This window comes from Leucoraja erinacea, chromosome 36 (assembly GCF_028641065.1).
Source record: "Leucoraja erinacea ecotype New England chromosome 36, Leri_hhj_1, whole genome shotgun sequence".
NCBI lineage: Eukaryota > Metazoa > Chordata > Chondrichthyes > Rajiformes > Rajidae > Leucoraja > Leucoraja erinaceus.
This window is the reverse complement of record NC_073412.1, coordinates 11,747,532-11,760,979: the sequence shown is the minus strand read 5'-3', so window position 1 is coordinate 11,760,979 and position 13,448 is coordinate 11,747,532. Positions and strand designations below refer to the sequence as shown.

The 13,448-nt window shown below is 44.5% G+C and overlaps 1 protein-coding gene across 2 annotated transcripts in view; it reads left to right on the top strand.

Moving 5' to 3' along the window:
* The first annotated feature begins 3,023 nt into the window (after positions 1-3,023).
* The window catches only part of idh3a (isocitrate dehydrogenase (NAD(+)) 3 catalytic subunit alpha), a 29,043-nt gene continuing 18,618 nt past the window's right edge, over positions 3,024-13,448 (top strand). The window contains exons 1-4 of one of the 2 annotated variants that reach the window (XM_055662712.1): positions 3,024-3,120; positions 4,496-4,555; positions 7,286-7,369; positions 11,820-11,934. In XM_055662712.1, the coding sequence (XP_055518687.1) occupies positions 3,088-3,120; positions 4,496-4,555; positions 7,286-7,369; positions 11,820-11,934 (292 nt within the window). In that variant the 5' untranslated portion in view covers positions 3,024-3,087. Of the gene's footprint in view, positions 3,121-3,147; positions 3,414-4,495; positions 4,556-7,285; positions 7,370-11,819; positions 11,935-13,448 lie in introns of those variants that run through there. The other variant, XM_055662713.1, reaches the window with a different exon arrangement.

Here is a 13,448-nt window from a genome sequence, read left to right as displayed (position 1 = left end):
ACTGCTTAAATATCGCCATGGGATTGTTCTTGTTTATTTGAGAGCATTCAGAGCCTGAAGGCGGACCAATCTCGCAGGACCAAATGTGTCATAAAATATACAAAGTGCTGGAGGAACTCAGCGGGTCAGGCAACATCTGTGGAAAGAAGTGGGCAGCCAACATTTCAATAGACAATTGGTGCAGGAGTAGGTCATTCGACCCTTCGAGCCAGCACCGCCATTCAATGTGATCATGGCTGATCATCCCCAATCGGTACCCCGTTCCTGCCTTCTCCCCATATTCCCTGACTCCACTATTTTTAAGAGCCCTATCTAGCTCTCTCTTGAAATCATCCAGGGAACCTGCCTCCACCTCCCTCTGAGGCACAGAATTCCACCAGTTTTGAGTCATCCTTTCTCAGAGTGAGTCCTCCAACACTGTTATTTAACTCAAAATTCTAGCATGTGCATGACTCTGTAGCGGGACCAGTCCAGTACCTTCAGATTGAGGCAGGGTTGATAATGAGGCCAATAACGTGATTACTCCCAGTACAATTTGCTGCATCAGAAGCTACAGTGGGTGAGGACGAGAATGGATGAATATTGGATGGATCCCTGCAGCTCTGCCCTTGCTACCCATCCCCCTAGTAGCAACAGGAACGGAGTCCCCCTAGTCCTTACCTTTCACCCCATCAGCCGTTGCATACCTCCAACAGGAACCCACCACTAGTCACATCCTCCCATCTCCACCCCTTTCCGCCTTCTGCAATGACCGCTCGCTCCATAACTCCCTGCTTAACCCATCCCTTCCCACCCAAACCACCCCCTCCCCAGGTACCTTCACTTGCAACCGCAGAAGATGCAACACCTGTCGCTAGACCGCCTCCCTTGACTCTGTCCAGGGACCCCGACAGGTTCAGCAGAGGTTCACCTGCACCTCCTCAAAACTCATCTACTGTATCCGTTGTTCAAGATGTGAAGTCTTGTACATCGGCGAGACCAAACGCAGACTGGGCGATCGTTTCGCGGAACACCTTCGCTCAGTCTGCCTGAAGCCGGTTGCTGGACACTTTCATTCTCCTTCCCATTCCTACACAGTCCTTTCTGTCCTCAGTCTCCTCCATTGTCAGAGTGGGGTTAAATGCAAATTGGAGGAACAGCATCTCATATTTCACTTGGGCAGCTTTCTCTCACTTCAGGTAGCCCCGGCATTCCTTCTCTCTCTATCCCTCCCGTCACACTAGCTTCTCATTTTCACCCTACGAACAGCTTACATTGGCCTGTTTCCTTTATCATCGTTACTTTTTTGCATATCTTTCATTCATTGTTCTTTATCTCTCCACATCACCGTCTATATCTCTTGTTTCCATTATCCCTAACCAGTCTGAAGAAGGGTCTCGACCTGAAATGTCACCCATTCCTTCTCTCCAGACGCTGCCTGTCCCGCTGAGTTACTCCAGCTTTTTGTGTCTATCTTCGAGCTTTATTTTTTACTGCACACTGAATGGACACTGGTTGAGCAACGTTTTTTTGTTTCCTCTGGGCATGTGAGTATTCAGGAAAATGACAATAAAGATATACTATACTATACTGTATATTTAACTCTCTCTTGAATACATCAGTGAATTGGCATCCATTGCCTTCTGTGGCAGAGAATTCCCTTAAACTGTGACCCCTGGTTCTGGACTCCCCCAACACCGGGAACATTTTTCCAGCATCGAGCCTGTCCAATCCCTTAAGAATGTTGTATGTTTCGATAAGATCCCATCTCATCCTTGTAAATTCCAGTGAATTCCAGGGCTGGATCCTATGATTGACCTATTGATGACAGGGGAGGGCGGGCTTTCGGGTGGGGCGGGCCCTGTGATTGGTCCAATGGCGACACTTAGGCATAATCCTGTGATTGACAGTGGCCTAGCCCTATGAGGATACGCGGGGCGGGCTTTGGAGGTACGGAACCCGTGATTGGCAGTGCATCGGTCCAATGGTGCTGGGGAGGGCGGGCATTGGGCTGGATTGGGCTTTGGGGGGCCGGGCCCTGAGATTGGCAGTGGATTGATCCAATGGCGACACTTGAGGGCGGGTAACTGGTAAATGGTAGGGAATTGAAGAATGTAGGTGAACAGAGGGATCTGGGAATAACTGTGCACAGTTCCCTGAAAGTGGAATCTCATGTAGATAGGTTGGTAAAGAAAGCTTTTGGTGTGCTGGCCTTTATAAATCAGAGCATTGAGTATAGAAGTTGGGATGTAATGTTAAAATTGTACAAGGCATTGGTGAGCCCAATTCTGGAGTATGGTGTACAATTTTGGTCGCCTAATTATAGGAAGGATGTCAACAAAATAGAGAGAGTACAGAGGAGATTTACTAGAATGTTGCCTGGGTTTCATCAACTAAGTTACAGAGAAAGGTTGAACAAGTTAGGGCTTTATTCTTTGGAGCGCAGAAGGTTAAGGGGGGACTTGATAGAGGTCTTTAAAATGATGAGAGGGATAGACAGAGTTGACGTGGAAAAGCTTTTCCCACTGAGAGTAGGGAAGATTCAAACAAGGCGACATGACATGAGAATTAAGGGACTGAAGTTTAGGGGTAACATGAGGGGGAACTTCTTTACTCAGAGAGTGGTAGCTGTGTGGAATGAGCTTCCAGTGAAGGTGGTGGAGGCAGGTTCGTTTTTATCATTTAAAAATAAATTGGACAGTTATATGGATGGGAAGGGAATGGAGGGTTATGGTCTGAGCGCAGGTATATGGGACTAGGGGAGATTATGTGTTCGGCACGGACTAGAAGGGTCGAGATGGCCTGTTTCCGTGCTGTAATTGTTATATGGTTATATGGTTAAAGGCGGAATCCTGTGATTGGCAGTGGAGTGGTCCTATGGGGATACGGGGGGGGGCGGGCTTTGGAGGCACGGAACCCGTGATTGGCATTGGAATGGTCCAATGGTGCTGGGGAGGGCGGGCATTGGGCTGGACCCTGTGATTGGCAGTGGGGTGGTCCTATTGGTGAGAGGAGAGGGCGGGCTTTAGGCGGCCCGGGGCCTGTGATTGGCGCGACCAGGGGCCTGTGGTGACCAGGAGCTGCGGGTTGAAACAGTGCAGCGCCAAGATGGCGGCGGCGGCGGGACTGTGGAGGAGGATGGTGAGTGGCGGGGGGCGATGCAGCCGGGGTCGAGGACGCGGGCCTGGGCGCTTCCCTGCGGCTGGACAACCGCCGCGGAGCAGCCCAAGCGGCGAGGCCGCAGTGGCCGTGCCCTTGACGCCCGGGTGCCGGGCAACACATGGGCGGATGAGGGGGCGGGGAGAGCTACGGGACTGGGGCCGAGCGGCGTGAGGGTCATTCAAAGGGTAACGGGTCCGCTGCAGGAGCCAGGGATCCGAGTGCCGTGTCCTCGCCGGAGCAGGAGGTCGGGGGCGGGAGAAGCCACGCCGGAGGTGGGTACTGCTCGGGGTTGAAAGCTCGACACTGCAGATGCCGGGTTAAACCGACGATAGACACAACATTCTGGGTCACTCAGCGGGACAGGCAGCATCTCTGGAGAGAAGGAATGGTCTGAAGAAGGGTCTCACTCCTTCTCTCCAGAGATGCTGAGTTACTCCCGCATTTTGTGACTGACTGAGGAGAGATAGACAAGAGGCTGGGACGCTGCGGTGTGGGCAGGAAGAAGAGATGAAGGTGACATCCTTGAGTGAATGTGTGCGTGGGTGGCAGAATGATGAGTAATTAAGCAGTTGGATCCATTCGGGGGGGAGCTGGGTGGATTGGTGTGGGGCAGTTGAGGGAGTAAGATCGGTAGAGTGGGCGAGTTGGGGTTAGCAAGGATATTGAGGAGCTAGTGCCAAGGAGTGGTGCATGGTTCTGTGGGTTTGGGAAGGACATAGGATCTTACAGGATGGAGAAGACAAGATGAGCTTAATCAATGACACACACAGAATACTGAAGTAACTCAACGGGACAGGCAGCGTCTCTGGAGAGCAGGAATGGGTGACATTTCGGGTCAAGACTCTTCAGTTTGAAGAAGGGTCTCGACCTGAAATGTCACCCATTCGTTCTCTCCAGTGATGCTGCCTGTCCTGCTGAGAGACACAAAATGCTGGAGTATATCTTCGGTGTAAACCAGCATCTGCAGCTCCCTCGAGCATAAGAGGGACTTCTGCCTCTTTGCTCCAGCTTCTGCCTGTGTGGACTTTATGCTGTGATTGTTGATTTCCTCTAGAGCGCTTCAGTTTTCTCTGCACCCCAGTAGATTAATTGGCCTCTGAATTGCCCCAGTTATAGTTGGGAACTTGATGACTATGAAAGAGAGTGTAGATTGTGGGAATGGGAATATAATGACAACTGTCATGGGCTGAATGGTCTATTTAATGACGTGTGGTGGCACAGTTGGTGTGTTTCGTCAAATATCAGCTGGGATTGGGGTAGAGTAAAGAGTGAGATGAGGGACCAAGGTGTTGGTGGGGTTAGCTGAGCCAACTGAAGCAAAAATCTGGTGGCATTTCTCCTGTTTGTCTTTCAGGTATTCAGTGCAATGGGGGCAGTGAAGAGCCACAACTCCATCATCAGGACCATGTCTGATGTTAGTATTTCAGCTTTCAAACAGAGTTGCTGTGACCTTTGCACAAATAATCTTGTGGTTGCTACTTTCTGCTGATCTATGTTAATTGGGGGTGATGTTCTCTGCAATGCTGTTGTTTATGCATTATCATACATCCATAACTGGTATTTGCATGCAGCATATAAGGCACAGACTCTGCTGTGCCTTATATGCCTAAAAGAAACAATATACAAGTATTTAAGGCACTGTAATATTTTGTCACAGTGCAGAAAACAAAAGTTCTATTAATCTGAGAATCAATCTTCTCATGAAGGGATTCCGACATGAACATTGACTTTGTTTCTTTCTGCTGGTGCTGCCTGAAATGCTGAGTTTTGCTGTCATTTTCTGTATATGTTGCAGGCGGTGAAGTGCTTTATTTTGTATTTGTTTGTTGAATGTGTGTCCAAGGCAAGATTTGTATTTAAAAGGGTCTGAAGAAGTGTCCTGACCCAAAACATCACCGATCTATGTTCTCCAGAGATGCTGCCTGAAACGCTGAGGTCTCCATCACTGTGTGTATTTTTTGTGAACCAGTATTTGCAGTTTTGTGTGTCTGTATTCTCATTGTGAAGTGCAGATGCTGGTTTACAAAAAAAAGACGCAAAATGCTGGAGATCTCAGTGGGGCAGGCAGCATCTCTGGAGAACATGGATAGGAATAAGACATGTTCCTCATTTTTCAATCAGATTGTGGATAACATTGTAATTCAACTTCCTATCTTTTCCTCCATATAATCTGGTATACAAAACTCTTGCTCATCTTTATGATATGATTTAAGAATTGGTCTGTTAATGAAGAATTACAAACCTTTCAGAAACAGGTTTGTCTGTCTCTGGTCGGCGCAAGACAGTTAACCTTTTGGGTACGACACTCTCTGGCAAGTCTGATGAAGTTTCTCAGACGTGAATTATGGTCTGACAGGCTTTGTGTAGCTACTTTTGTTCCTCTCTAATTCCAGCCCCAGGCAACCAGTCCAGCTGAGTTGTGGGAAGATTTCTGCTTTAGTGTTTCTTTGAAAATATTCACCCCCGAAATCCGTGAATGCATAAACATTAAGAATATTCAAGACTAAGGTTTAGTCATACCGTGGAATTGGGTGTCTTGAGGAGTAGACAGAAATGTGGTGGTGATGCCAAAGACCAGACTGCCCATGAGAGTCATACAGAGCAGGAAACAGGCCCTTCGGCCCCAATCACCCATGCCGAAGATAGAAACAAAAAGCTGCAATAACTCAGCGGGACAGGCGGCATCTCTGGAGATGAAGAATGAGTGACGTTTCGGGTCGAGACCCTTCTTCAGACATGCCAGCCCGCATGCCCTATCTACTCTAGTCCCACTGACCTGAGTTTAGTTCATATCCCTTTAAACCTACCCTAGCCATAATATTGTATGATATTGAAAGACAGAGCATGCTTAAAGGGACGTGCATCTCGCATTTTTCTAATCTAATAGAAAATTCAGGTTTTTTAAAAACAAGAATGATCAACAAAACACCAAGTTTTGAGAGACATAGAAAAATGTAGACATTTCTAGCATTTGATGTGCCTCTCATTAAATATTAACTAAGAAAAGGACAATAGGATTGGAAGATATGGTGGCTAACTTCATTGGTGACATTGGATTCTGCTCCTCACATCTCCTGTTCACATTTAAATCTTGTCCTTAATCCTTGCTCTGCTATTGAATCTGTACTCTAAAACGCAAGTGGATTTACCAGTCAGCTGTCTTGATAAATAAGCTCTGTCACATGTAGTATTTCTCCAGCAGTGGTGAAATCTCCCTGAGGCAAAGATGTTTGAATGATTTAGGGATCCCCTTTCTGTTAATTTGCGTGGTGCATCTCGTTGAATTTGCTTACTTTCAACCTTTTAAACCAGTCTGAAGATGACATTTTGAGTATAAATGCAGGGGCCAAAGTGCTGGAGGAACTCTGATGAAGAGTCCTGACCTGAAACGTTGTGTGTCCATTCCCTTCACAAATGTTGCCTGGCACACTGAGTTCCTCCAGCACTTTGTGTTTTGCTCAAGATTCCAGCATCTGCAGTTCCTTTAGACTCCATAAATGCATGATTTTCTTTGGCCTACATTTCTAATATTTTTCAGTAATGAAATATAATGAACATGTTGGATAATGAACAGTGGCACTCCCGATGTTACAGTGTTGGTCTCTGCACCGACGCACTCTGCCAGCAACCCTTCCAATGTTGAATGTTTGTTGAATCACAAAGAAAAGGCAGGATTAAAAATAACTGTTTATGACTGTGTGAGTTAATGCTTTGTGAACAGTGCTAAAAATACGTTGACATACAAACATAACCTTAAATCAGCTTGTAATTCCGGATACAAAACTAGTCGGCTCTGGTTTCCAGCATCAACTGTACACACAAGGAAAAGCTGCCTGATTACACAAACAATAGTTTCTACAGCAACTGGGAAACCGGAATCATTGCATAATGCACTTCTGAAATATAATGTTTAAGAAAGAACTGCAGATGCTGGAAAAATTGAAGGTAGACAAAAAAGCTGGAGAAACTCAGCGGGCGTGGCAGCATCTATGGAGCAAAGGAATAAGCGACATTTCGGGGTCGAGATTCTTCTTCAGACTATAATTATAATTAAAATATAATTGTAATTTAAAAATAGCATTGAACAAAGCTTGAGATTTGGCGTTCTTGGGACCTATTCTAACTATTGCAATAATTGTTTCAGGTACGAACTGTAACATTAATCCCCGGTGATGGCATTGGTCCAGAGATATCTAACGCTGTAATGAAGATCTTTGATACTGCTGAAGTAAATGATTTTTGCATATATACTTTACAATGTGGTTGTTGAATGTGATGTAATCTGATTTTTATCTTACACTTTCAACTTTTCTCTCATTGGGTTCTGTGGTATTTTCAAAGTTGTTTTCTGTAATATTTCTTACTAAAACTAGTCACATTTTCTTAGTAATCCCTGTGAGGATCTGGGTACAAATTGCAGTTTGCTTGTTATGGCCTCGTTGCTTTACATAGTTTCAGATTTTATTGACATACGCAGATCAGCCGTTATCTGTCAGCTTAGTCCTGTGTTGTTGCTCTTGACTCTAAACCAGTTGCTTGTGGGTTCGAGTTCCGTTTTGAAATTGTGTGCATTGAATCTTTTATACTTTGTTGAGGAAGTGCTGCTGAAATAGCACCTATGAGAATTAACATGTGATGGGTACAAGGATAGGACGGGTTTGGAGGGATATGGGCCAAAGCAGGCAGGTGGGACAAGTGTAGATGTGGCATGTTGGCCGGTGTGGGCAAGTTGGGCCGAAATCCTGCTTCCACACTCTGAGACTCTATGACCAAATGGCTCTCTTCTTCCCTGACCTTAAGTCCTATTTGAAAAGAAGTTGGGACGGTTTTGTGATGTCGTGTATTTTGCTGTCCTGCTTTGAAATTTAACGCGCATACGTTTACTACGGTGCATTCTTGCATTATAGCAGACCACTTTTTTAGAAATAGTCCATTGCCTGCAAAATATTTTATGCCTGATGCCATAGATTCTATTTTAATGTTCGCTGTTGTTTTTAAAACAAAACTGTTTTCAAATTGACACAAAGTAGAACCACTGCTTCACAACGTCAGAGACTCTGATTCAATCTTGACCGTGAGTGGCTGCCTGAGCAGACTACACATTTTTCCTATGATCACATGCTTTTCTTCCAGCTGCTTTGATTTCCTCCCACATCCCAAAGATCGTGGATTGGTAAATTAATTGTCTGCTGTAAGTTGCTCCTAGTGTGAGGGCGAGTGGTAGAATCTGGAGCGAGTTGGTGGAAGAATCAAATGTGACGAATGTGGTCTTGGTATTGCCAGCATAGACTTGGTGGGCTGAAGCCTGTTTCCATGGTTTATCTCTCCGACACTGAGACTACCTTGCACATGCCCAAAGATCGCTGTTCAGGTTCGACCATTGAACAGCAATGGTAGACAGCGCCTCCCAGTGTATGTCACTGTCACAGCACTACCAATGGCTTACTGCTTCCAAGAAGAGCCAACTTGACTAATTTTGGTTCAAAATTGTTGTTTGACTCTGACTCTATAACCTATCTAAAAATAAATAAAGCACACCAACAACCCTGGCAAAGCAACAGGAACCAGTTAACCGCTTGGGGAAGTTTCTCTGCATTTCAGCAGAAGCTCTGGTGAGGGAGGACAAATGGTTCCCTAAAAAATGTCTTGGCATGTTTGTCAGTTGCACCAGGATGCAATGAAATTTTTGCATGCTAAATAGATAAAATAGTACATTGGTGTAAATATTGTTGTGCAATCTAGAGTAGTGCAGATAAAAACTGAGTGCAATCGCAGAAATTCCGGAAGAGGTGGATTATCATGGGGCTGAATGCCCGAGCTGCTGTTAGTGAATAGCTTCTGACATGGGTGTTCTTATTGTTAAGATGATCCAGAGCTGAAGGTAGTGCAAGAAAGATGATGTCTTCCATAGATTTTTTTTTGCTTCTTCAAAATGAGGTAAAAGGCATTGAGCTAATCTGGTAGAAATGCATTGTTGTTCGAAATTAGCCCCATATTCAGTTTGTAGAGCATGATGGTATTCTGGCCCTGCCACAGTCATCTGACATCCACTTGATTGCTTGAGCCTCTAGCTTGTTCTAAAGAGTTTTAGACAATAGGTGCAGTAGTAGGCCATTCGGCCCTTCGAGCCAGCACCGCCATTCACTGTGATCATGACTGACCATCCACATTCAGTACCCCATTTCTGCTTTCTCACCATATCCCCTGACTCCGCTATCTTTAAGAGCGCTATCTAACGATCTTGAAAGCATCCAGAGATTTGGCCTCCACTGCCTACTGAGGCAGAGAATTCCACAGATTCACAACTCTCTGGGTGAAAAGATTTTTCATCATCTCCGCTCTAAATGGCCTAATTCTTAAACTGTGGCCACTGGTTCTGGACTCCCACAACATTGGGAACACGTTTCCTCCCTCTAGCGTGTCCAATCCCTTAATAATTTTATGTTTCAATAAGATCCCCTCTCATGCTTCTAAATTCCAGAGTACAAGCCCAGCCGCTCCATTCTATCAACAAATGACAGTCCCGCCATCCTGGGAATTAACCTCATGAACCTACGCTGCACTCCCTCAATAGCAAGAATGTCCTTCCTCAAATTAGGAGACCAAAACTGCACACAATACTCCAGCTGTGGTCTCACTAGCACCCTGTACAACTGCAGAAGGACCTCTTTGCTCCTATACTCGACTCCTCTTGTTATGAACTTAGCTTTCTTCACTGCTTACTTTCAGTGACTGATGAACAAGGAGTCCCAGATCTCGTTGTAACTTCCCGTTTTCCCAACTTGACATTATTCAGAAAATAATCTGCCTTCCTGTTTTTGCCACCAAAGTGGATAACCTCACATTGATTCACATAACTGCATCTGCTGCCCACTCACCCAACCTGTCCAAGTTATCCTGCATCCTCTTCATAGGTCACACTGCGACCCAGCTTTGTGTCATCTGCAAATTTGCTAATGTTACTTTTAATCCCTTAATCTGAATCATTAATGTATATTGAAAATAGCTGTGGTCCCAGCACTTAGAGTTGCGGTACCCCACTAGTCACTGCCTGCCATTCTGAAAGGGACCCGTTAATCCCTACTATTTGTTACCTGTCTGCCAACCAATTTTCTATCCATGTCAGTACCCAACCCGCAATAACATGTGCTCTAATTTTGCCCACTAATCTCCTATGTGGGACCTTATCAAATGCTTTCTGAAAGTCGGGTACATTTCATGACATCCCTGATAGCCATGGCTTCCATGTTTCATTTGCTGTCAAGAGGGTGATGCACAGGACAGAATATTATTAAAATATTGCCTGTTGCCTTTGCTCTGAAGACTTATAAATGTATTAATGAGGGCCCAGGTTTCGGAGTGTGTTTAAATGAATAGCAGGCAATCCAGACACAGCAGATTTTGTTGTTTCCCATTTCTATTTGGGTATTTCAGCCTTGCATCTGTATAAATTAGCATTAGCAAAACTTTTCACTATACCTCAGTACATGTGACAATAAACTAAATTAGTACATAATCCTATGTTTCCATGTCAAATGCAGATAGTGTCATGCTTTTCTAGCACCTAAAATATTACAGATGGCAGCATTGCCAAAGCTCCCACCTCTAATATATCAACACAAGTGGTAACTGCTGCTGCAGGATAATGTGGGTAATATTAGTTCAGGTGAGTCCTGCCAAATCACTTGACATTTTCTATATCCAAATCACATTAATTCTCCTTTTCCTTCCTCTCCTTCCAACATTTCTAATCGATCGCTTGCATTTTAGCTTGAAATTATTTTTGCTATCTGGTAACCTGAGATTTTTTTTAATGGTGATTCTGCACGGCATCCTCAAGCTAACGAGTTCCATACAATCACTTTTATCCCACACGGAATTCAAATTCCGTCATACCCTCTAACTCTCTTAACGCATAATTTCTTTCCTGGAATTGGGTGGGTCATAATCGGAGTAAATACATTTCTAAAAGTCATTAAGTTCAAGTCGTTGTATCTTTTAGTGAGGACAACATTTATAAATAGGGTTGCCAGCATTGAGACTTGCAGTGTTTGCAGTTTGGAATCTGATAATTGCTGGCAAAGCTATTAGCTGCTGTCCCTGAGAAGCTTATGGGGAACCATTTTCGTGAACCACTACTGTCCTTGTAGGTGTAGCTGCATCTTTAGCTCCAGAATCTAATCTAATTGGCCTAGTGTTGCTCCAAATAGGGACTGTGGAATCATCTGCAATTGCAGAAAGATCCAGGAATTATTCAAGCTTGAGATGATGTGGAAAAATGTGTCGGCCGCTCAAATAGCAGGCCGCTGTTTTATCATTGCCAAACCTTCTACTGTTAATGCCCTTGTCTTTAGCTACTGTCATCTTCATCCACCGTTCCCTCTTGACATTTATTTTCTCTAGATCTGCCATTTTGTTTTCCTCTACCTTTCCATTTTGTTTTATCTTGACCTTTTCCCCAGCTCTGAGTCGACCAGAAACGTTACCCGTTCCCCTCCCCACCGATACCGTCCAGTATTTTGTTTTTGTCCCGTCCTCTCTGTTTGAGGGGATTTGCGTAATTTGCTACAAGTATGTGGGTGGGGGTACAATGGGAGAAAAGGAGAAATAAATGAGTTATCCTTGTGACTAAATACAAAATGACAAATTTTCTCAAGCACCTTGCCTTTTATTTGCAGGTTCCCATTCGTTGGGAGGAGAGGAGTGTGACAGCAATCCAAGCACCAAGTGGAAACTGGGTTATTCCTCCAGAAGCTAAAGAATCGATGAATAAACACAAAATTGGATTGAAAGGTGCATTGTAGGTGCTGGTGCTGTAACATTAGTGGCTCTCTAGGGGCACTTTTGCCTCTTGTTCAAATGGTTGAGTTCAAACCACCTAGAGGTTTATCTCCAGTAATACTCCCAGTGTAGTCCAAGATAGTGATTCATAAATGCAGCGCGGAAAGGGGATTGTGGAGAAAGACAGCTCTGAAACAGGATCATAGAGAGAGACACAGTGGGGAAACGGGACCCTGGGGAGAGACGGCGGTGAAACGGGACCGTAGAGATAGACAGCAGTGAAACATGCCCTTCTGCCCACTGTGTGCCCCAGCTGGCAATCAAACACCCGTTTATTCTAACCCTGCCTGATTCCAGTTTTATTTTTTTTAAATGCTGTCTTTCATGCAGGACTAGATTGAGACCTGTTTGTTCTCGTGGGGTCAAATAAAAGGTCCTTTGATGCTATTTTGCTGAGGGGAATTATCCCACGATCAGGAGCACTAAAGTGAATGTTATTATTGTAAAAGCTGGTGTAACTCAGTGGATCAGACAGCATCTCTGGAGAAACGGAATAGGTGACGTTTTGGGTCGAGTCCCTTGTTGTTTGTAGTAACCGACTGTTTCTGTATTGCAACTGTATTATTATTAAAAATACTGTAGTGTTGAAGCGCATTGGGGCTGGGCTGCTTGAGCCTCTGAAAGGAGCTGTGCAAATATTTCTGCCACCCATACGCCACTGGCAGATATGTGTGGCACAAGAGGAGTAACCCTGGGCTCTGCATTGATAGTTTAGTGTACCAGTCTTGCTATAGTTTCTTGTTCTTGATTCTGTCCAACCTTGTTCCTCCATCTACATAAATATCAAAGTGCAATGCATTTGATTCCCTCCAAGCCTGTCTGTATTTTAGTAACAAGTAATTATTGCATAGAGAATTTCTATAGTCGACTGAGGATTTACTAGCTTCATGCTGCATTTAAAATGATTGAGAAAGTTAGTGCAAATTATTACAATAGAGTGAGTTCTCATTTATTATACCAATAACTAGCTGGCATAAAGATTTATTTATTAACTGTCGGTAGTATGAAATATTTTTTGAGTTGCATCGCAACTTTTGTTTCTGAAAACATCTGTGATTTAAATACTTGTCCGAAGTGACATTTTTGTATTTCTCCCCCTCTATAGCCCTGTGCCACTGTGGCTGTTTCTACCACTGCATATTTTGGTATAGACAATATAATGGCACAGCATGATGATCCGTGCCACGTTACTCCCTTAAAAGAAATTATCGGAAACATTTTGCAGCACATTCCACTCTGACATCCTGGAATTCTAGCTGCAATCTCATAGCTACATAGGTCGGACCTTCGAGCCATCACCACCATTCAATGTGATCATGGGCTGATCATCCATAATCAGTAGCACGTTCCTGCCTTCTCCCCATACCCCTTGATTCCGCTAGCCCAAAGAGCTCTTTTTAACTCTCTTTTGAATGCATCCAGTGAATCGGCCTCCACTGCCTTCTGAGGCAGAGAGTTCCACAAAT